The following is a 20,821-nucleotide window of genomic DNA, read 5'->3' as shown; positions in this document are numbered from 1 at the left end:
AGAGTTTCTTTTCCACCCATTCATACTAACCTGAAAATCGCATCTCTAGCCATTATTTAAAATATTGAAAAGAAACAGTTATTAGCTATTTATCACAAAATTATGCTCTTGCATCCTATTCTTGAGCGATTTCATAAACCAACTAATAAACTCCAACAGAGTGAGGTACACTGTGAGGATACAACGAGTGCAAATCATTTTTGAAAATTAAGGATGAGCCATACGTTTCTCTCAACTCTTTCCCACTCTTTTTCTGGCGGGCTTATAAGATCAGTTTTTCTTGATTCCAGTTTATCATGTCACATAAACCATCAACTATTGTTAGTCTGTACTATGTTTAATGAAAACAAGGCAATGTCAAAATACCAGGTTAAGAATTCACTTGTTTCCTCTTACTGTGGTTAAAATTAAACACTATTTCTTGGGTTCAAATGGTACAACAATTCACAGTTAAGTTTTAAAACCCCTTCACCTTGTGGGCTTGGAAATGAGGAAGGGAAAAGTGCAAGGCTCACCTGATATGATTTCATGTTATCTCCAGCCCTCTGTCAACTCCTTCCTCCATGCCTTTATATCTTCAGTTTTGTTAACAGTATACCATGACTGAAGTAATTACACACCTTACAACCACTTTAGTCAGTGCATTTGCCAACTGAGGAATTATTCAGATTAACAGTCTTTCCACTGAGTTCAGTGAAGCTTCATTTGGAATACATAATGATTAGCAACAAAAAATATTTTGTATTTTTTTCAGTTCCTCAACATGTTTATGAAAGTGCAAGCCAATATGGGAAAAATGAGAGAAGAGAGACAGTAGTGATCTAGATAACGTATCAAGGCTAAATCAGGAACACATTTTACTTGAAGCACAGTCCCACTGTTTTCAACAAAAACAGAATAAACACTGTTACTGTTGTGCAAGTCTAAACTAGCTGAGAAACTGTCATATCGACTTTTCAAGAAGAAATATAAACTGCTATTGTTCTCACAGTAAAAATTCTTTGAATCAGGATATTTGAAGGTATTGCTTATATTCCAGTACTTAAACAGATACTCCAAGTGCACAGCACCTTAACAGATGTTCACCAGGCAGAAACCTAGTTGCTTTGGCTGTTCACTACAAAGATCTTAGAAATTAGTGTTTTCTTCATCCATGAAGACTTCATCAGTCAATTCTTCATTTGGCAATCTTCAGAAAGAAAAAGTTGTAATGTGCTACCTTTTGGCACGTCTAAAGTTTATTGTATGATAGCTTCCCCCAACCCTCATCATATGGTAGAGAATTCCAAGAAAAATAAAATAACAGAAGTAAGTTGTTACTTCCAAGTTGTTTCCCAAGCCAGACGGAGCAGCGGATTCCCAAAAAAGAGAGAGATAAAATTAATTCCCTTACCTGCAATTTTGTCTTCTCTGAACAGGAATCCGCTGCTTCGTCAGGACCCACCCTGTGCTGGTTGCTTTCAGCAACTCTTTAGTATTCTGGCTTCCTGGATTTGGTCAATGCCCTTGTCATCTGAAGTTTTCTAGCTGGAGAGAGAGAGAATTGCAAATGTACTCTGCCTAGCACACACTGTCCTTGAGAATGTATTCCAGTCAGATGTTTCACAGTTTGCTTTCTTGATAATACTAGGACTCTGAAGCTTTGGTAGTTCACTTGAAGAAAGGACATATCTGAAGTTCCACAGATGTATGATCAGAGGGTGCTACAAACACAAGTCAGAAACTTGAAAAGGAGAGGCCAAGTAGTTTTCCAAATATGGGGAAGCAGGAGTTTCCCACTGGGAAAAAGACACACAAACAGAAGCTAGCCTTCATGCCTATTTATGCCAGTTCATTTGTATCACACTAAGATGAATGAATTTTGCTGCACATTTTTTTAACTCTGTTACTTATAATGGTTTTGTCTTATTTGTACTGCAAGATGCGTAAAACCTTAGAAAGTCTTCAAAGTTTAAGATTTATATGTACATTGGCAATATTAAAATTTCAGTAAGACTGATGCGAGAGGTCTGTTTGGAGACTTGCACAGAGCACCTTAGAAGATAAAAGTATCTGTTATGAGCAGAGAAAGAAGATTTTCCAAAGAATTCAAAGTGTTCAAATAAGGAGAAAGAAAAGAAGTGGCAGGCAGATTATGAGTTGACGTAGCTTAACTACAGAGATACTCAGAGACTGGGGAACCTATCCCCAGAGAACAAAGGTACTCTACCTTTTAATAATATTCACTACCTCCTGGAAAAGTGCTCTCTCATCAGTAGCGTACATAACTTCCAATCCTGAGATACCGGATCTTGTAAGCAAAGGGGCATGTTCTCTGAGACCTGCAAAGCAAATTGAAATGTATGTCTAGAAAAAAACTTTACGTTATTTTGAAAAAAAAAAACTAAGAAAAAATCAGTTATTAACATTTTTCAACTCTCTCTGGTACACATCTACTTCTTGGACAATGAAACAGATTATAGATTTGAATAATATTTGTGATGTTTGAATTTTGTAAGACTCTATCCATCCTAGGTATACTGCATATAAATATATTAGAGGGCACTAATTCTCAAATATTTATGACCTCTCACAAGCACAAGTCTGATGAAGGTTAGCTTTTTCTTGGTGGAAATAACTGGTTTAATATAGGAATGCACACTCCCCGCACAGAGTGAACATTATTTTCAATTTGTTTGATATGAAGCATATTGAAAGTTTTTTTTACAATACAGTAATAAAATCAGTTATGTTTAAAGAACTTTGTGTGAGCTACATAGTCTCTACCATTATGTATTAAGTATACATTTTGCTAGCCCTCCATTTCTAAGGTGATCTCCACACCGTGATGTTCACAGCAGGATATATTCAAGGACTACCTCCTGTTCAGGCTCTAGTTACTAAGCAGGGAAAAAGCAATAGGCAGAGTCTTGGGCAGGAGATAGTCATTCGAACCAGTCTGAAATATGGAAAGGCTTCTCTCTGAAAAACATTCTGAAACTGTGATGGTTCAATAGAGGGAGAAGGGACACAGCACTGAGCTGGTGGGGAAAGCAGGGAGCTAACAAGAGCTTTTGAAGCCCTGTATCCTTGGGCTCACGAGGTACAAGCAAGGCTACATCCAATATTCAAATACTAAGAATTAACATCCAAATAATTACTGTTTCATCACTTCAAAGTAAATTAAAGAACCAAATACATCCACATAAAACAAAATGAGACAAAAAATTTTGAGCCAAAATGTGAACACCATACAGACAACCTTCCTCATAAATTTCTCTTTGGCTGATCACAATTTTTTTCATAATTAGTCAATGTGTTTTTTAAAAGGCACATAGCAGGTTTTAATTGCCAAATTTTACTATACTATTCAGTAATACCAAGAATAAACCAATGTTCAATACTCTATACTAAGAAATGAAGAACTCTGCAACATTGTTAGTACACCTTTTATTTTCTGAAATTGTTTTATTAACAGACTTTACAATCTAATTCAAGTTGTACATTCTCTTTTCAGGACTTACCAAGACATCCTGAAAAAAGTCAGGATAACTTTTTAAATGTTGCATTTAAAATGTTAAAAAAATGGCATAGCATACTAAAATAGGTAAAAGCAAGTAATTATTTGACTTAATATCTAAGAATCAATTGATGAGAGATACAAGTTTGGCACAATCCTGAATTTCTTACTCTTCTCAGATCTTTAATGGTAAGTGGTATAAAATTATGCAATGGTAATTAGTCTCACTGAGTTTAATATTTTATTCTTTCAGATCTAAGTAGTTCACAAGTATCTGTAAATAAGGAACATTAAGTCAAATTTTCTTTTTTTACTAGCCTAAACCAGTGGTACTCAACCTTTAACAGCTGGAGAGCCACTTCACCATTAATTGCTGTTACAGAGCATAACATCAAGTACTGACATTGCAACCTTTGCATCATGATGTTCCAGTAAATTGTGATGGTGTTGTACTACCATAACACATCACAAACTGAAATGCTATGACCCTTGCACAGCTGGACTTAATGAGGGTCCGACCCCTGGGGCTGAACTGTCCACTCATGAGTCCAGCGCCACTCCCTCTCTTCCTTCCAATCACTCCTGAAGCCCCGCTTGGCTAGTGACTCAGCAGCCTTGCAGAGACTCCTCCTCCCTCCCATTGCCAGGAGTGGCTAGCTGAGCAGGCTCTGGGAGTGACTGGAAGGAAGGGACGGCCGTCGTCATCACCAGATGTGTGAGTGGACAGTCCGGCCCCAGGGAGCCAGACCCTTGTTAAGTCCAGCTGTGCGAGGGTATTCATATTCATATATGAATACCCCCATCTCTAGCTATGACACATCATTCTTTTCCCCAACATGATCTTCATTTCTTATTGGCTGTTGGGGAAAAGAGTGAGTCTTCCCATTCACTCCTCCTATGGCTGCTGGGTTTGAGGCAATTACTATTCTTACCTGTGGGGGGAAAAATCCCAGCAGCTCCTTCGCTTTCCTCCTATGGGAGGAGGTACTTCAGTGACTCCCACACTGCTGGTCCTTTGGTCAGTGCTCCCCGCGCTGCCTGATAAGAGTGGAGCGCCGATCAGATGCCTACACTGCGAGAGCCGCCTGTAGGGCCTCAAGAGCATCCAGCTCTATAGCCACAGGTTGAGTATCACTGGTCTAAACAAAGCCAAAAAGGTACAATACAATAAGGGCCCTGTTTAGACCCTACAAAGATCAGAGAAAACCACACAACCACCCTTACGGAACATTTGACATAATTAACTTCCTGTTTCTACTTAAACCAATTTTGTCAGATCACCAAAGATGTAATTCTTAAACAGCCTGGAAGGGTAAAAGGGTCTGGTCCAGCACAAGGATTCTGAGAACAGCTATCTAAGACATATTTTCCTCTTTATATCTTCAGGACTTCTGCAGAAATACACCAAAGTATTAAACACTAATTTCAAATATACCATGTTGTTCCTCAAGCATCATGGCCCTTGCAAATGTTCACAGGAAGATATAAGGTGGAAACCGCTATGGTTAACATAATTGCACAGTGAAATGACACAAGTTTAAACTCTAGCAAAAATCTGGAAATATAACTTTAACATATTGTTTGCTATTTATTTCATTATATTAAATTCAAACTACTGAGGATAATTTCTAAATACAACAGAAGAGAAATAAGAACCTTGGCTGGAGATTGTTCTTGTTCTGTCTTTATCAATCACTATAGCACCAGTTATTTCCATTTTATCAGTATCTGGCAATGGGGTGTCAGATGAGATGCAGTAGAATAAAGCACAGATAGGGTCAAATTCAGGATCTGCTTCCAAGTCCCTTCTTGTTCGAGCATGTAATTCTACACTGAAGAGTGTAAGATGCTGAACCTATGCAGAAAAGTATGCACTGTTAATTTCTTTTAAATACTTTTGATATGGTATTACAAATGAAAGCACTGGCAAGTCAGAGACAGCAATCAAATGTGAGTCTGTCAATTTATTTTGCATATGGGTTGATAAAAGTAACCTTGTTCTCCTCTGTGGAACTGGGACAAAATAGTTTGCTTCTACTCTGATCAACATAATGATAACTGGTAGCTGAAGAGCAGGCAATTTGAAATAAGGTCACTTGTCTCTATAGTACAGAAGATTCGTGCATTTTTAAAAAGAGGCTCAACTGTTTATAGGTTTATATTATGCATTAACCTCTGTAAATCATGTGCTTTCCCCAAAATAAGACAGGGTCTTATATTAATTTTTACTCCAAAAAAACCGCATTAGGGCTTATTTTCAGGGGATGTTTTATTTTTTTTCCATGCACAACAATCTACATTTATTCAAATACAGTGGTGCCTCGCATAGTGATTGCTCCGTTTTATGGCAAAATCGCTTTGCGACGATGTTTTTGCGATCGCTTTGCAATGTTCCCTATGGGCTATTTTCGCTTTGCGATGATCGCAGGGAAGCGATCATCGCAAAGCCCCCATTTTTGGCCAGCTGATTGCCGGTTTCAAAATGGCCACCCGCTGTTTTCAGGCATGGATTCCTCACTTTAGAGGCACCGAAAATGGCGGCGCTATGGAGGATCTTCGCTTAAAGGTGAGTTTTAAGCCCACAGGAATGCATTAATCACAATTTAATGTATTTCTATGGGCTATTTATTTTCGCTTAGCGATGTTATCGCTTAGCAGCAATTTTTTCGGAACGAATTAACATCGCTAAGCGAGGCACCACTGTACAGTCATGTCATCTGCTGGTTGCTGCACAATGGTGGAAGGCGGGGTTTCACTTAACTGAGGCTTATTTTGGGGGTAGATCTTATACTACAAGCATCCTGAAAAATCATACTAGGGCTTATTTTCAGGTTAGGGCTTATTTTCGGGGAAATGGTATTTATCTATCTTCCCCGTTTGTCACCCTCTTAGGAAACCAGTTACTGAAAAAAAGCCTGCCTGAAGAGAAAAGCCTTTGCCTGCTTGTGGAAGGACAGCAAAGAGGCAGCCAGCCTGGTCTCGTATGGGAGGGATTTCCAAAGCCTGAGAGAAGAACTCAAAATGAGATTCTAGTTCCATAACCAAATCCTTATACAGTGGTGCATCGCATAACGATTTTAATTGGTTCCAAAAAAAGTTATGTGAAACATCGTTATGCGAAACACCATTTTCCATAGGAATGCATTGGAAACCGGTTAATCCGTTCCAATAGGCACGGATTGCCGTCCTTAAGCGAAAAAACCCATAGGAAACATTGTTAAACGATACAATGTTTCCTCCATTGGAATGTATTGAAGCTGACTCAATACATTTTAATGGCTTTGCGAAGTCAATTTTTGCAAAATTAAGTGTGTCATAAAAGGGTCAAAAAAGGTTTTAAATGCTTGGATTAGCTTCTGCACCCTCTAAAACGGATGCAAAAGTTAATTTGGCTTTGATCTGACTTTTCATTAATTTATGGTGAATTTTCCCCCCCAACTTTTGACAGCTGTCAAAATCTGACAGCTCCATGCTTTCCTATGGGGGAAGAAAAAATTCACAAAAAATTAGCGAAGACTCAGCAACTGTTCTAAATGCTTGGGTTCGTTAGAGGACCCCCTAAGACGTGTGCAAACCTGATTTGGCCTTGATCTGAACTTTCGCTAATTTTTTGTGAATTTTTTCTTCCCCCATAGGAAAGCATGGAGCTGTCAGATTTTGACAGGTCCACTGGTTCCTATGGGCCGGAAAAAAAATTCACCATAAATTAACGAAAAGTCAGATCAAAGCCAAATCAGGTTTGCACATGACTTAGGGGGTCCTCTAACGAATCCAAGCATTTAGAACCGTTTTTGATCCTTCTAAGACACTTTTTAAATTGAAAAAAGAAACATCGTTAAGTGAAGCAGGGGACCTAAAATCGCATTCGTTATGCGAAGCATGATCCCAAACTTCACTAAGCGAAAATCGCCCATAGGAAACATCGTTATACGGTGCATATTATTTTCTAAAAAAACACATTGTTATGTGAATTCATCGCTAAACGAGGCAATCATTAAGCGAGGCACCACTCTACACATAAAGCAGACAAGGTTGTTCTTCAGAGCTGACTCTACACACAGCAGCAGTAGCAGCAGTAGTATTTATTTTGCAGTCACAGACCCAATTAAAACACAGCAATAGACAAAGGTTTATGTACAGGAAAGAGACTGTAAAACAGAGATATTAACTGTGATGAATCGAAGAACTTAGGATATATGAAATATGGAATTCAACTGACAGACTCTTCTATGCTTCTGCAAAGTGTCTGAGAAGCTGACCTAATAGTTAGATGCTTGTAAGTTTGTCTCCACTTTTGCTCCCATATTTTGAAAACTGTTTCTTGTAACCATTTGGAACTTTCTTCTTTGTGACTTATTTTTCTTTCCTCCATTCTTTTTAAATAAGCTACAAAAATCCTTAGTAAAAGGCGAAAGATTTATAATATCTGAAGAGAAACCAGAGTAGCTGCCCAGAAGTTAAAGAAGGAGTATCTGAAGACCCACAAGTTTAAATGAAATGACTTATTTTCTTATTGAGACTATGTGTGCATTTTTTATATTTTGTTTTTAACCCAGTATTTTGTTAAATGTGCATATTTGTATTCATACTTTTTAATCTGCTACATTTTCTTTTTTTACCAGCCTAAACCAGTGGTATTCAACTTATGTACATTTCAAAAAAGAAATATATACATTGCACAAAAAAAACCCACCCTTTAATTACTGGCAAAATTAGAACTGCAGGTGTAGTATGATCTAAGATCTCTTCTTGATTCTCTATATACTGTTGCAGACAGGATGTATGGCAGATGACGCTGAACTGGGAAGGGACCTTAAATTGCTGGTGATTATACTGTATTGAAGAACGGCAGAGTTATCTAAACTAACAAAGTTAAACGGGGTTCAGGGAATGGAGGAAGGCTGTCCAACTGCTGAGGACTTGCAGCTATGGATTTCTTGTTTCATCAGGAGGTTGAACTCAATGACCCTTGCATCCCTTTCAGCTCTATATTACTGTGCTTCTATGAAAGCCCTTCAGTCTATGATATATTTGATTCAAATGTACTTCTCTTACTAATGAAGCTTATAAGCAAAATAGGACTTGAGAAGATAAATGTAATACCATTGGAATGTAATCAATGAGAGAAAGCTACCTCATGTAAATTCTTTGCTTCCTGAAGATTTTGTATACTTATTTTAAAACCATAAGAGTTGTTTAAAGATGGCCCTTCTATCTGAGACGTCTCTTTCTTTGGGGTACTTAAAGCAGTGAACTGATTCTGTAAAAAAGAACACATAAACAACAAAAACACTATTTTTTCTTGTTAATATATTACCTCTACCCATAGCAACTACTGGGCAATTTGTTTATTTGACCTCTCTCCCACCTTTTCCCCAGACTTGGATAAAAAGTGACTCATAACAAGATCCTTAAACATACACTGACATTAGTAATTAAGAATACTATATGACTGGACAAGAGAACAGTCTCTGCAAAGGGAATGGATTTTACCGAAATCACTATTCAGTAAAACAGTGAATAGATTCCCATCAAGGGAAGAGTTTGCTTACTCCTTTTGGGCTGTCTTATTAATGTGAGGCCCAAATGTCCTCTCCGCAATGAATTATGCATGTGCTATGGAACTCAATATTCTTTCTAAATAAAATAAAGATTCTTATACTTCCTTGTCATTAATAATAATAATAATAATAATAATAATAATAATAATAATAATAATAATAATAATAATAATAATAATAATAATAATAATAATAATAATAATAATAATAATAATAATAATAATAATAATAATAATAATAATTTATTGTCATTGTAAGTATATACACAGTATACCCATACAACGAAATTCACAGACACCCAGAGACCAGACACATGCACACACATAAAATTCCCGAAACACTCCCCACCCACTAAAAGTCCCCCACTAAAAATACAAACATCTACACCGCAGGCCAAGTAACACAGTCCAACTAATTATTCACTACTGGTGGTCTTTAAGCTCATTATTAATTGCAATTATAGCTCTGGGATAAAAACTATTTAGAAAACGTGTGGTCCGAGTCTTAATTGTTCTATATCTTCTGCCAGACGGCAACAGTTCAAAAAAGTTATAAGCAGGATGGGAAGATGTATTCGCGAAGGCTTTCACGGCCGGGATCTAATGGTTGTTGTGGGTTTTTTGGGCTTCTTGGCCGTGTTCTGAAAGTGGTTCTTCCTAACGTTTCGCCAGTCTCTGAAGATGCCGGCCACAGAGACTGGCGAAATGTTAGGAAGAACCACTTTCAGAACACGGCCAAGAAGCCCGAAAAACCCACAACAACCAACAGGATGGGAAGAGTCTCTCAGGATGCTGTGTGACTTCCTCAGACAGCGGGATGTGAAGACGTCATCCAGGGCTGGTAGCTGGAGCCCGATGATATTCTGGGCAATTTTAATGGTTCTCTGTAGAGCTTTTTTGTCCGCTACAGAGCTACTCCCAAACCATGCCAGAATGCCATAGGTTAGGACACTCTCAATGGTGCTACGATAGTATGACAGAAGTAAATGCTGAGATAAATTTAACTTGCTGAGCATTCTCAGGAAATATAGCCTCTTCTGTGCCTTCTTCATTAGCATGTTGGCATTTATAGTCCATGAGAGGTCCTCTGAGATGTAAGTACCCAGAAATTTAAAACTACCAACTCTCTGCACTTCCTCACCGTTTATGTACAGTGGTAAATGTACATTTCTCTTCCTTCTAAAATCAATTATGAGTTCTTTAGTTTTTTTGATGTTAAGTGTGAGATGATTTTCTTTACACCAAAGTATCAACCTTTGTACTTCCCTTCTATAAGCAGACTCGTTGTTCTTATTTATGAGCCCCACCACTGTCGTATCATCTGCAAATTTAATAATTGCATTGGTGTTATACAGTGGGGTGCAATCATGTGTGTACAGGGAATAGAGGAAGGGACTTAGCACACAGCCCTGGGGAGCTCCTTGAAAGCTCACATTAAAATACTGTATAGCAGTTAGTCTTTAAGGTGCCACAACATGTTTCTCTTTTCTTTTTCTTTTCTTTTTGACTGATATTGTACCACCTTGAAGACTAACAAATTTTATTAGGCTCTTGTGTACTATAGCCCACTTTATTGGTTGCATAAAGTGTTTTCTTGGGCAAAAGAGGAAGATATGGGAAAGAAAATGCAAAATTCACAGGCACTAAAACCTGCTGCATTTTCATTCCCCTGCATCAATGTTTAGAAGGGACCACATGTAAGCTTATGATGAATAAAACTTAACAGTCTTTAATTTGCCACAACCCTATGATGTCTACTGCAACAAACATTGCTCTCATGTTTGAGATTCTCAGTGCCACCCGATTTTATTTGGAATTCTGTATATTTGTTGCTTTTTATTTTTTCTTTCGTTCCTTTTTAAAGGGAACTTCTAACAAAACCTTCACTATGTGAAGGACCAAATATTCTCCTACCACCAGACCAGATGAAGGTCCTAATAACATCACAATACATCCAGCTACTTGGGCATCTGAACTTTTTTGAAATCTGAGCTTCTCTTTAACTTAGTTGTAAGAAAAACACAGAGAAGCTTTGATTTTTCTTTGTCAAATAATCACTTGCTTAAGACTCTCCTGAGGGTTTTAAAAAAAAGCTTTTTAAAGCTTTCGACAAGATTTTAATTTTTTTCCTAGAGCTGAACTGAAGGGAGATGTCTTAGAAAAAGGAACTGAAACCTCCAAGCAGCTAGACAGGCAATATCACTATCAGGAGAGCCACACTGTTCATGTAGCCAATATGTAATTTTTAGTGGAGAACATTTAAAATAGACTTCAAAATTTGATCCATAACAAATGACTAGATAATACAGGGAAAAAACAACTGAAGTAGAACCAAATTAAAGGATACATTTATTTTCAATCTATCTTTACCTTGATATGTGTTGTCAAAAGTACTTTTCGAAGAGCATCAATATTATTTCTTCTTCTACAATTTAATTTCTGGGTGTTTGGTCCTGAGATGACAGAAGTAGGCAAAGTGATAAGAGAATGCATATATCAAGCAGTTACACACTAATTCATTCTGTTTCTCCAAAACAAAAATACATTTTCTTTTAAACAGAAAGGAACGAGAAGCAAGTAGTATTACTTATGCTTATAATAAAAAAAAATGCCTATTAAATCCCGAAGCCATAGAGAGCTGCTACAAGTCAGTAGAAGATTATACAGAGTTAGTTAGGCCAAGATTATACAGAGTTATTTAGGCCAATTATACAGAGTTAGTTAGGCCGGTATAAGGCAGCTTCCAATTTACCTAATAGTTAAAACGACTTCTAAGGAAATGTTTGTTCAGTTTGATTCAGTCAGGCCTCCCTTCACATGGAAGGCGTGACACCAAAGAACCTTATACTGCTGGTCTTAAAATTAAATGTATTATTTTAGGTATAAAAATATTCTTCATTATCTTGGTCATAACAACTCAATACTGCATATTTTAGAATATTTCTGTATTTTGACAGGTTTTAACTACTTTGCATTTGGAAATATTAAGCTGCTCATCCAGCACATCTAGTTGCACCATTATACAGTATCAATTTTAGCTTCCAGTTCTGTGTGCCACTCACTTTTTGTAAGCTTACCTGGTAACAGTGAAGTAAATCCATGTTCTTCTGGTATTTTTTCTTCAGACATTCTCTCCCTAATAGGTGTACTATGCAGACAAGTAGCTTCAGAATTATTATCATATTCTTTGCTCAGCAATGGGGAGACACTAAAGAGTATCTTGCTTTCTTTTATGACAAGCTTCTGTTCATTCTCAGCTAGTGTTTCAGTTTCTTCCACAGATGAAAAAATACCCTCCGAGTCTTCAGAGCTAGACTGCTTGGAATCAGGGGATGCCATCTGCTGCCAAGGAGGAAGTCCTGGGGAATCAGGAGGACTACATTTAACACAATCCCCTTCATCTCTGTTCATTTCCACATCTGTAGTGATGCATGACACGTTGTGTTTTTTTAATGCATACTGGCCCAGCTCAGCAACATCTATACCATCGTTTTTTACTGTCCGTGGTGATGCAGGACTGGAAGATGAAACATCAGTACCTTTTGTTTGTACAGCAGGTTTGCTGGAACCTTCAACTACATTGACCATCTGATAACGGAGATTTTTAGGCAAAGAAGAGCAGTCCAAACGCTCACCAGTCTTTTCTATTTCAGTTAATTTGGTGATAGTCCTTTTCCTAAAAAGTTCAAAATCTTCTTTGACATGAAGCCATGTCTGAACTTGTTGATAACTTGGTGCACATTTGCAAGGCATGATGACTATCTTTTTGTCATCACCAGCTTTGTGACTATTTTTTTGTTTTTTGTCAGTAGTAGACTGGTTATTACGAAGTGGAGATCCTGATCTAGGACTTTGTGCCATTGCCAAAAATGCAGTCTTCCACAGCCTCAGCCCTTCCAGTGAGAAGTCTCCCTCAAATTCGAGTAGGTCATTTGGAAGTCTAGTTTCAACTGTAAGTAGTCTTCCACCAATCTCTCTGTGAAAATAATACTTTCAGTTATTTTCCATTAAGTCAAAGGCTGCAATCCTGTTTGGGCAATAACATCAATGTAAGGGGTGATTTCTCAGAACTGAAGCACTTCCTACAGCCAATCCGTGGCTCTCAAAGCTTCTGGTTAATACCTTTCATCATCTGGAAGCCATGAGAGAGGAGGAGGAAGTTTTTATCTTTTGAAAATTACTGCTGCCAGTATGACTTTGCCACTGGTGGCAATGTAAAGTAACTAAATTCTTCCTTCTTTCACCCCTTGATTCCCATGACCTCTAAATGATGGAAGAAACTATACACAACCTGTGGAGAGAAGCAGGAAGTGTTTAATTTTAAAAAAATCATTCTACTGATGACAGCATCAGCCTTACACAGATAGTTCCAAACAGGAGTTCAGCCAAAGTTAAAAATTTGCTAGTGATTTTATTGAACACAAGTGTTTTATTAGCTGGCATTCTATCAGTGTTCACATAAGGTTTGAATAACCTGCCACAACGAAATGACAAGTTGGACACATTAACAGATATGCAACTGAGACACAACCCAGCACTTTATCAAATGGCTGCAGCCAGTTATAGAAACAATACACAAATATCAATAGGATTTGGTCATTATTGTAAATTTTCAAATTACAAATACTGTACATATATTATAATATTAAAAATATAGTTTTAATGTAACATTAACACATATATTTTTTCTTATTCAAGGGGAAAAACTAAAAATGCTTTAAAAATCTGTAACATATTAACAAAACTTATTTATGAATAAGGAAGTCAGGGCAACCATTTTTCTAACAAGAAAATGTAAAGTTCTTGTACATTTCCCAAAAAGAAATCCTATATTAGTTCTATAGGGTGCCCTGAAGCTGTTTCTTTGAAAAACGAAGCAGAACATTTTCACTTTATGTATTAAATTTGTTTTAACCCCAGGGAATTCTAGCCCTTGTTTACAAGATCAGGAGAAACATCAAATATGAAAATTGTATCTAATTTTTATTTTCACAAATAAATTTTAAAATAAGTATGAATACAGAAAACCTTCTAATCCATTTTTATTACCTGGGCTTTTCTGGTGCATCAGAAGGGTTGCTGCAAAATGGTTCCCGATAAATTGCTTCTGCCAGATCATGATCAAGTAAAGTTGACGTGATCTCTTCACGACTTGGAGGTGACATAAGAGGTTTAAGAATGTGAGCAGCACGAGCTGTGGAACTTCCATTTTTTGACTGTGTTGGAGAATTAGTAGATCTTGGTGAACTATCTGGGGTTGGTGTTAATCCTTCATTGTTTCGGGAAATATACAGCTCTACATCTTCTGACATTGCATCCATAAGTTCACCATCGGGTGAAGATAAAATGGAGGAAAAAGATATACTGACTGAATCAAGCGACTGACTGGGTTCAGAAAAAGTTTCCTTTCTAAAATGGGTGTGACTCCATTCATTATTTGTTGATGAAAGACTAAGAAAAATCCCTTTCTTCATTGCATTTCTATCCATCTGAAATTGCTCTTTTTGGCATGTTTCTTCTGATTGCACATCAACTGGCAAATTAGACTGAGATGTTGATGGAAGAATATTATTCTTCCACTGACTGTGGAGACAGTTTTCACTGTTATCCAAGCACCTTTTATCAAAAAGCTGAGGGCTCAGTGGGCCAGATCTTAACCATGTTGTGGGGTCTGAAGAAAAATGATTTTCCTCCTTAGATAGTTTGTTATGATGACTTAAAAGTTCACTTTCTGCAGCTTGACTTGGAAAAAGGTCCTGAGCTGCATCACTTAGAAACTTCTGTGGCAAATTTTGATCTGCTGGGACAAACTGGCTTGCTGAATACAAACTGCCAAATCCAGTTTGTCCTATGGTATTAATATCAAAGTTGTAATTATGATCGGGTGACAGGCTGTCTTCAAGTGAGTAACAACTTTCAAAACCTGGGTCAGAATAAAAAACTGGACTACTGACAGGTGTAAAATGACCAATCTTACTATTTAGCTGGGTTGCAGAATCTTTTAAACGTTTGACTGTTTTTTCTTTAGATTTTTTATCCTTAGGAGTACGGGGTTTCCTTGTTGATGCAATTGAACGTGATTTTTTAATTGATTTGTTTTGATCAAGAGGATAGGAAACACTTCTGCACAACTGATTTTTAACTGGTAACTGTTCATGTATATTGTTTACATTCACTCTTTGTTGTCTCTTTTGGAGTAATTCCTTCAGAACAGCTAACCCAGATTGTCCTTCACTGAATGCTGAAGAAGTTACAAGAGTTTTGCCTTTACACTGCAAATCAGATTTGGTGTGAGAGATTGCTTCTGACAGAGTCTTTTGTTTTATATTTTTTTCAGGGTTAAAATGTGGCACATCCAAAATGAATCCTCTCTGCTTCTGCTCCCATCCCAATTTTTTAACTGGACTTCTCAAAGAAGCTACAAAACATTTTTTTGGTAACTGAAAAGGTCCATGGCTTTCCTCAGAAGTTTTAAAGAAAGATGAAATATGATCTGCATGTTTTGTTGTTTCTGATAAATAAAGTATTTGCTGCTGATTATCTTTACAATGCAAAAAGTTACCAGGATGGATTTGATCAGTCTTCTTTGTATCAGAAGATACATAATTTTCATTTGCCTTTCCAACAGAGGATAGCAATCTGCTTTGGGAATTTGTAACCTCTTCCATCTTCTTAAGCATATCCTTGGAAATGTATGTATTCTGTGTTACTTGAGAGCCATGGTTTGACTGCTCAAAGACATTATTCTGACTTAAAAATTGTTCTTTTATCCTAAATACATCACTTTGACTATCAGGTCTTTGGAAACTTATTTTGGCTTTTTCTCTTCCAGAAACCATAGACATTTTGGCTGCATGAAGGTCCTCTTGTGCCAGAGCTGAACCCTGGTACCCTGCAGACTTTTCATTTTCCAACAGTGAATGGAAATAGATCAAAGGATTTACCTGTGCATTAGCTGCCAATGTAAGTTGCGATGATGGCAAATGGCCTGCAGAACAGCTCTTTACTGAGATCTCTTTCTGGGTATAATGTAGCTGTGAATTTCCTAAGCTGTGAGAACTTTCAGGTAAATCATGGTGCTTTAGCACAAGTTTAACTTCCGTGGCATGTGAAACATTGCTTATCTCATCCACAGCTGTTACCAAGTTTGACACTTTTTGCTTCTGTTTTGCTCTAGGCTTTTTCTTCACACCATTTCCTGGTTTATTAGACAAATTACTCTTCCTCCTTTTATTAGTTCTTGTAGTAGCACTAACAAATTGCTTTTTACTTCTCTTGACCTGAGTTAATGATTGATTATGTTTTCCCACATAAGGATGCACAGTGTTATTGCTGTATGTGTTAGCATTTTTGAATACTAAAGTTTCTGTTTCTAGATTAGATATTTCTTCTGCACTGGGGTCAGTGGGAGACCAACAGCGAGGAGGGGATACACTAACTGGACTTGAACTTCTTTCTGACAGAAAACCTAATTTAGACATAACATCACTATAGTTCAAGTCACAGTCTTCAGCTTCAGCACTGTATGATGGTACAGGAGGAGAAAGAAAAGCATGTGTTCGTTTTCTGAAATAAAGAGTTCTTTTAATATTTTTACTATTCATATTTTGTATCTTCCCACCTTTTTTCTTTGCAGTCTTGCACTTTGCTTTCCTTTTATGACTCTTCTTTGGTGTTAATGGATAAATAGGATATTTGGTTGCAGGTGAATCAGGAACTCTTGGCCAAAAGTCCTTTAAAGGTGCAAGCTTCTTATATAGATTCATTTTTTCTTCTGTAAGTATAACTCGTTCTTCATTAGAGTCTATTTTTCCTAGTTTAACAAGCATATTTTTTCTCCCTCTGAACCTATTAATAATAATATATTTTATAATAACAGGTGGCAATTTTTTTGAAAGTTTTCTTCGTTTTTGAAATTTTTTAGATCCATCCATGTCTTCTTCATTTCCCACAGATTGAGGTAGATTAATTTTTGAATTGTGCATGCCAAAGCTCGATTCACTGTCTTCAGTCTCATAATTTATCTTGCGTTTTGCTCGAAGTGTGTATTTATTTCCACATAATCCAAACACTTGCTCAGATTCTTGAGCATCATCTTCAAAATGGCAGTCAATACAATTACTAGAATCCATAGACATTTTGTTTTCAAAAGCGCCACGAGGAACTTGAATGATATCATTTTGCAATGAACTGTCTTTATCAGGGATGCTATTACTAACATTTCCTTGTACACAGCAACTGCCTTTTGTGGATCCAAGATCATAGAAACTTGTAGACTGCTGACTGCCAAGAACCACTTTGTTTTTGCTTAGTTTTAATCTAGATAGCTTTTTGCCTTGTTGCAACTTATACGTCACAGGGCTCAGTTTCTGTGTTTGACTGAGACAATTAGAAAGAACGACACTAGGAAAGAACATGTAATGTGATCCTTGTTGATTCACGTTTGTTTTTTCAGCTTTATGCTCCTGAGGTTCTTCATATCTAATTTTAAGATTATTAAAGTTGCCTCCATCAATATTATTTTCAGATGTCTGGGTGATGATTTGATGTCCCTCTGAACCAGACACAGATTCACAGTTTTCTGGTGCTGGAAAAAGGCAATTTGTGCTACTGGCTTTGTTATTTGTTTCAGAGGACACTTTGTTCATGGAGTGACTCAAATTTGAAAAGTTAGTATTATTAGCCAATATACTTTCACTAATTTGGTGATTCATAGAGAGAGACACATCTTTTGCAGCCTTTCTAATTCCAGTGAATTTTCTGTTTGGTAAGTGCCTACCTACTGAGGAGATACCTTCATAAGCTGGCTCATGTGAGACTGAGAGTATTTCACTTTTATTATTTTCTTTGATTAAATTTTCAGAATGGAGGATATTGCTGAAAGATGTTGGGTATTTTACATTGTAAGTGCCTTCTTTTGGAAGAGAATGGACTACTAATTCAGGCCTTATGCCTGCCACGTTTGGCTGAGAAAGTTCTAGGTTATCACTGTTCAAAATATGAGAAGAAAGAGCACTTGTGTGTTTGCACTGAAAGGTAATCTTAGCAGAAGATGGAAGTTCCAGAGTAGCAACATCTTTGTGAAAAACAGATGACTTCACAGATATTTTGCTTGTTGCAACTGCAGAGGTGTGAGTTTGAGAACCTTCACTGTTCAAAGGATTGTCTAGAAGAGAACATAGAGAACGTTTTAAAGATTTTGCTCCCCTGGTAATATTTCCTAAGATGTCAACCTTTTTGAAAACGATTAATGATTAGTAGAGATAAGAGGAAGAGAAGATTCCTTCTTGCTGTATTATGCATGAATAGTATTAATGAAATGTATTAAACATATCAAAGGTATTAATGTACTAATGAATAATCAAGGCATTAAGTTGATATCTAGAAGTATTGTACTGCAGCTACTCTCACTATCTGAAAAGTAATGTAATCACTAGAACGACAGGTTACCCACCTGTAATTGTAGTTCTTCGAGTGGACCTCTGTGATTCACACCCTGGGTGATTCACGCCTGCGCGGAGCCTCACTGAAAGATTTTAGAGCTTCTGCGGTAACAATAAACACATTATAATATGCCCCTCCCCACCCGTATAAGCAGAAGTTCTAAAATCTTTCCATGAGGCTCCATGCAGATGCGAATCACCCAAGGTGTGATTCACAGAGACCATGAAGAAGCAGCAAAGCTTGCTGAAGTGTATGCATTATCTACTGTAACAGAACTGGCTCATAAAGCAATTAACAAAAGCATGTTAGTCCTTTTGAACTAGGCTAAGGACATCCTCAAGTCCTTGGAAAGGACAAGGTAAGGTCTACTCATCACCATTCAAGGCAGCAGGCAGATGGCTAAGAAAATGTTTCACTTTGGGTACATCTTGACTGAGCTTTCTTGGAAGAAAAATGGTTTTATTATACTGTACTTGCTTTCTGGTACTTTGTGCTACTTTCTATTAAAAAAAATTCAGTGCAATTTATGTTTCAGAATCCTATATACTGGTATCTTTGTATGTGTTCTACATCTTATTCCCTGCTAGCATAATAAAAGATCTTTCTCCATACCACTATACCTCTACAGGTATTTTATAAAGTAAAAGATATCCATGCATAGAGAAATGGGAAATTGTACAGCAGAAAAAAACTATCCCCCATGACTACTAAGTTACATTTTTAAAATGTCCTCCCAAAGATTTGAGAATCTCAAAATAAATAAATAAATATAATAAAAAATAAAAAGATCCAGAACCAAATTTTTCATCCTGTCTGTATACCTGCATAATCAACTGTATTACATTTTTGCAGCCTGATCCTCTTAATGTCATCTGACAGTGACATCTAGAAATGGGAGCTTCATATTCATATCCCAGGTGATACAAATAAGCTTGGCACCACAGGTGCCATGGTGGTCCATTTCTGCCCCCCAGAACCAGCCTGGTCCAGTCAACGAGGTCTTTGCAGTGGCGTGTCTGTCAGTGGTGAAAACACACCAATCACAGTAGTCCCACCTCTCCCTACAGCCAACCACTCCAGCAAAGAGGTGGGAGGACAAATCTCACCCCTCAGCTCCAGAGTGATTGGCATGTGCTGCAAGGAGACCCGGGAGCGAACTGGGCTGGTCCTGGGGGACAGGAATGGGGGGTTGTGACACCTGTGATGCCAAGCTACATATTCCCATGTCTAGTGACATCTATGTCATACCCTAAAGTCTGGAAGCAAGGAAACTTAAATAGATGAAACAATGTAATTTTAAAAACATTATTTCTCTAACAAATGTTATTTCAAAAAGATTCTGCAGCTATGCAACAATAACATCATCATCATTACTACTGCTGCTGCTACAAAATACCAGGCAAAGTCAATCTGTTATATAATACTAGTCAATGTTTTTTATAATTTTGACTGTGTCTGGTATTTTTAATTCTGACTCATGGTGACTCTTTTCAGGGCTTTCTACCTAAGGAATATTCAGAAGTGGTATATCATTCCCTTCTTTTGGGGGTATCCTGGGACTGTGTGGCAGGCCAGCTCTTCTGGGATGCACAGTGGGGAATGGAACTTCCAACCTCTGGTTCCACAGCTAGATACTTGACTGAATTATCCAGCTAGCTAATAGAGAACAAACTCTTTTTTAATTTGGGGGGGGGGGAGCTCTTTTCAGTCCACATACCACTGTTTTCATCTGCAGTTCCATCTAACTGAGGTATAGACAGGCTTGCTAGCAGAAAATGGTCATCATTCCAATCCATATCATCTTCTGAAGAGCTATCATCACTTGAATTCTGACTCTTACTTCTGCTTGATGACCTAGAAATACAACTTATTTTAGGTATATAAAAACTTTTTGCCAGCAATGTGAAATGGCTATGGTACATAACATAGAAATATAAACCATCTGAAAAACTGCTTACTAAGAATTGAATGCTAGCCTTTTATACAAGGTACTTTAAAAACAAGCATGGAATAAAGTACTTGAAGAATGAAAACATTCTGCATTTTCAAAATTAACAAGGTATAAAACTGAAAAACCACACAGCAGCTTCTTTTTTGAGAGTAGGATCTTGTATCTACAGACTATGATATTATTTTCCTCATTTTATGACATGACAGAAATAAATTTCAGGGCAAAGCATTACAGTGCACTGTGAGTTACATTAATTTGGAAGCTTTCTATGTATATGGTGGAAGTTGCTTTTGTAATGTTTATTCTTCATGTGTTCTTCTCTTAATTCACACTAATAGGTCTGTCCCTGTGTAGGACCATCCCTTTT

The 20,821-nt window shown here is 37.2% G+C and overlaps 1 protein-coding gene across 2 annotated transcripts in view; it reads right to left on the bottom strand.

Annotated features, from left to right (window-relative positions):
- REV3L (REV3 like, DNA directed polymerase zeta catalytic subunit) overlaps positions 1-20,821 on the bottom strand; it is a 112,590-nt gene that overhangs the window by 38,711 nt on the left and 53,058 nt on the right. For both annotated transcript variants that reach the window (XM_020805332.3, XM_072997740.2), the window contains 7 exons: positions 20,221-20,357; positions 14,109-18,225; positions 12,137-13,035; positions 11,430-11,512; positions 8,634-8,759; positions 5,156-5,354; positions 2,210-2,321 (listed from right to left, as the gene is read on the bottom strand). In XM_020805332.3, coding sequence (XP_020660991.3) covers positions 2,210-2,321; positions 5,156-5,354; positions 8,634-8,759; positions 11,430-11,512; positions 12,137-13,035; positions 14,109-18,225; positions 20,221-20,357 — 5,673 coding nt within the window. The remainder of the gene's footprint in view (positions 1-2,209; positions 2,322-5,155; positions 5,355-8,633; positions 8,760-11,429; positions 11,513-12,136; positions 13,036-14,108; positions 18,226-20,220; positions 20,358-20,821) is intronic.

Source organism: Pogona vitticeps, chromosome 1 (genome assembly GCF_051106095.1).
Source record: "Pogona vitticeps strain Pit_001003342236 chromosome 1, PviZW2.1, whole genome shotgun sequence".
NCBI lineage: Eukaryota > Metazoa > Chordata > Lepidosauria > Squamata > Agamidae > Pogona > Pogona vitticeps.
Note: the sequence above shows the minus strand (reverse complement) of the source record. Positions and strands in the feature narration are given on the sequence as shown.